The following is a 2,567-nucleotide window of genomic DNA, read 5'->3' as shown; positions in this document are numbered from 1 at the left end:
TTCCTATGACGTATTTTCCATTAACCGTGAATAGCCTCCATAAGCCTAAATATAGGGGGAATGTGATCCTCAGTTATTCTGGAACTGGTTGGCGAAAAGCAGAGAGTAAGTCAAAGTCTTTCTGATGCCGGAAATTTCTTCTAAGCTGTCGTAGAACCCATCCACCTCCATGTATGCTAGTCCACACTCTGTGATAAAATCTAAGTGAGTTGTTCGGGTGTTTAGACAGAATACGGTCTGGAGAGTTAATCTGGGAGGATGGTCTATATTGACACATCAAGTAATTGTAGTAACCCACATTAACAATTACGGCCCACAGGTGCGACATAAGCACCGTTAGATAATTGGCAACGGAGGGAGGTTTAACTATTTAACGTGTTCAAGATTTACTGACCAAGAAAGATGCCTCGCAGATAGTTTAGCACAGAGAAACATGAATTCTTATTTTTACACTTGTGGTGTTCTTCTCCAGCTCCATGGTACTGTGTTTGCTTTGGACAAAAGGAAAAACAGTGAACACAAGTCGTAGGAGGTACCTTTATGTCCTGATTTCTAATCTGTCACAACAGGGGCCCTACAAGCTTGCATCGTACACGAGTCAAGTACGCCACAGCACTGGAGACTCTGTTCAGCTAGTGACCCCGCCTAACATTTCCTGTTCAGGTTATCAAAGCCATCGAGTTACTGAACATAGCAGTGTAGTGGTGGGGGTTCCCGTGGGGTTTTCTGAGGTTTCAAACCAGAGTCAAGAAACAACGCGTCGCACACCAATCCGAAAACGGCGACCCGTGTCAGTTCTTTGAAACACTGTGACAAAATGGTAACTCACAGCGTTTTAACCCATATAGCTGCTAATGTTCTCATTGTTTTCTTTCCATATTCATGTAAAATATCCTTATCGTGAAACCCATGTTGTGAATGACGAACTGATCCTTTTGCTCTCTCTCTATCTTTTGTCCTGTTAGATTCTGACAAGCGTGTCCGTGCGCTTATCGCGCTTTTCAATGCCTTGTGTATACCGGAAAAACTGTTGGTTTTATTTTTCGATTTTTGCTGCGTCTACACTCTGGTTATATATAAAAGGGACTTGCAATTGTTAATTGAATCCCCCCCCCTCTTTTTCCCAATTGTGGTATGCATTCAACAATAGCAAAGAAAATGTCCAAACCAATTGTTCTTCGTCTTGGTGAAGTTTTCTATGCAGATAAAGCGTGGAAGCAACTAGAGTCCATAGCCACTGTCATCGTTGACGATTCAAAAAACCGTCAAGAGTTCTTGGAGAACTTGCAGGGCAAATACAAAGATGTTCAGTATATCACGAGAACGTTCGGCAGTGCCAATCAAACCGGTTTGTTTGATGAAGAGTTGATTAAGCATTTACCAGATTCAGTCATCGCCGTTTGTCACAATGGTGCTGGTTATGATCAAGTAGATCCACATGCACTTGCTGAGAGAAAGATCCAGTTGTCCAACGTGCCAGAATTGGTTGATGATTCCACAGCTGACACTCATGTGTTCTTGCTGCTTGGTGCCCTGAGAAACTTTAGTGATGGTCATCATAGATTGTTAAGAGGAGAATGGCCTGCAAGTCCACGAGCTGCAGGTACACCGGTGGCTCACGATCCAAAGGGTAAAACCGTTGGTATCGTTGGTCTGGGAGGTATTGGTAGAAACGTCTTGAAGAAGTTGAAACCATTTGGATTTGAGAGATTCGTATATCACAATAGAAACAAACTGAATGAAGAGTTGGAAGGTGGTGCCGAATATGTATCATTTGACGAACTTTTAGCTACTAGTGATATCATCTCCATTAACGTGCCATTGAACAAGCATACAAAGCACATGTTCAACGCCGATGTGTTTGCCAAAGTGAAGAAGGGTGCAGTCTTGGTGAATACCGCTAGAGGCGGTGTTATCGACGAGACCGCATTGATCCAGGCGCTCAAGGATGGTACTCTAAGATCCGCGGGTTTGGACGTGTTGGAGAACGAGCCAAACGTTAATTTAGAGCTGGTTTCCTTACCAAACGTTTTGGCACTACCACACATGGGTACCCACTCTGTTGAGACCATCCAAGCCATGGAGGAGTTCGTTGTTGAAAACGTTGAGAATGTCATCAAGACTGGGAAAGTTATATCTCTTGTTCCGGAGCAGAAGGAATTATTCTAGATCAGTATAGAAAAAGGTGAATCTACGAAAGTCACATTTAAGTAAGGGATTTGTACAGCTATGTACTATTTGTGTGTCCCAAGCGGACAATGTCCACCAAATACCACTTGTCATACCACAATCCATAGCCCTTTTATAAACTTTAAAAGCATGAGCGTTTGGGACATGGCCATCGCGTAATGACAAACGCAGACAAAAATAATGTCCGCTGAAACTCTTTTTGTCTTTTGTGTGGTGGAGGTCAGTGTTTTTTGAATTTTGTACTATACAAACGCCCGCACGGTTTGTAATCCCCCCCCCCATTAACAATGGATTATCCGTTTAGCGGTGGCCGTGCGCTTCTACGGAAATCCGAGTCCACGGGCAACAAGCGTTGGAAAGGAGGAGAATCTTAGCGA

General features: G+C 43.4%; 1 protein-coding gene across 1 annotated transcript; it reads left to right on the top strand.

The window, feature by feature from the left end:
- Positions 1-912: 912 nt before the first annotated feature.
- On the top strand, positions 913-2,377 carry GOR1 (glyoxylate reductase). The gene has a single exon (XM_020216078.1). The coding sequence runs from the start codon at positions 1,159-1,161 to the stop codon at positions 2,167-2,169; it is 1,011 nt and encodes a 336-aa protein (XP_020067645.1). The 5' UTR covers positions 913-1,158; the 3' UTR covers positions 2,170-2,377.
- The last annotated feature ends 190 nt before the right edge of the window (positions 2,378-2,567 follow it).

The sequence above is a fragment of the Cyberlindnera jadinii genome (genome assembly GCF_001661405.1).
Source record: "Cyberlindnera jadinii NRRL Y-1542 unplaced genomic scaffold CYBJAscaffold_39, whole genome shotgun sequence".
In the NCBI taxonomy this organism is placed as follows: Eukaryota; Fungi; Ascomycota; class Saccharomycetes; order Phaffomycetales; family Wickerhamomycetaceae; genus Williopsis; species Williopsis jadinii.
The sequence above is the reverse complement of the archived record's forward strand: the minus strand, read 5'-3'. Positions and strand labels throughout refer to the sequence as shown.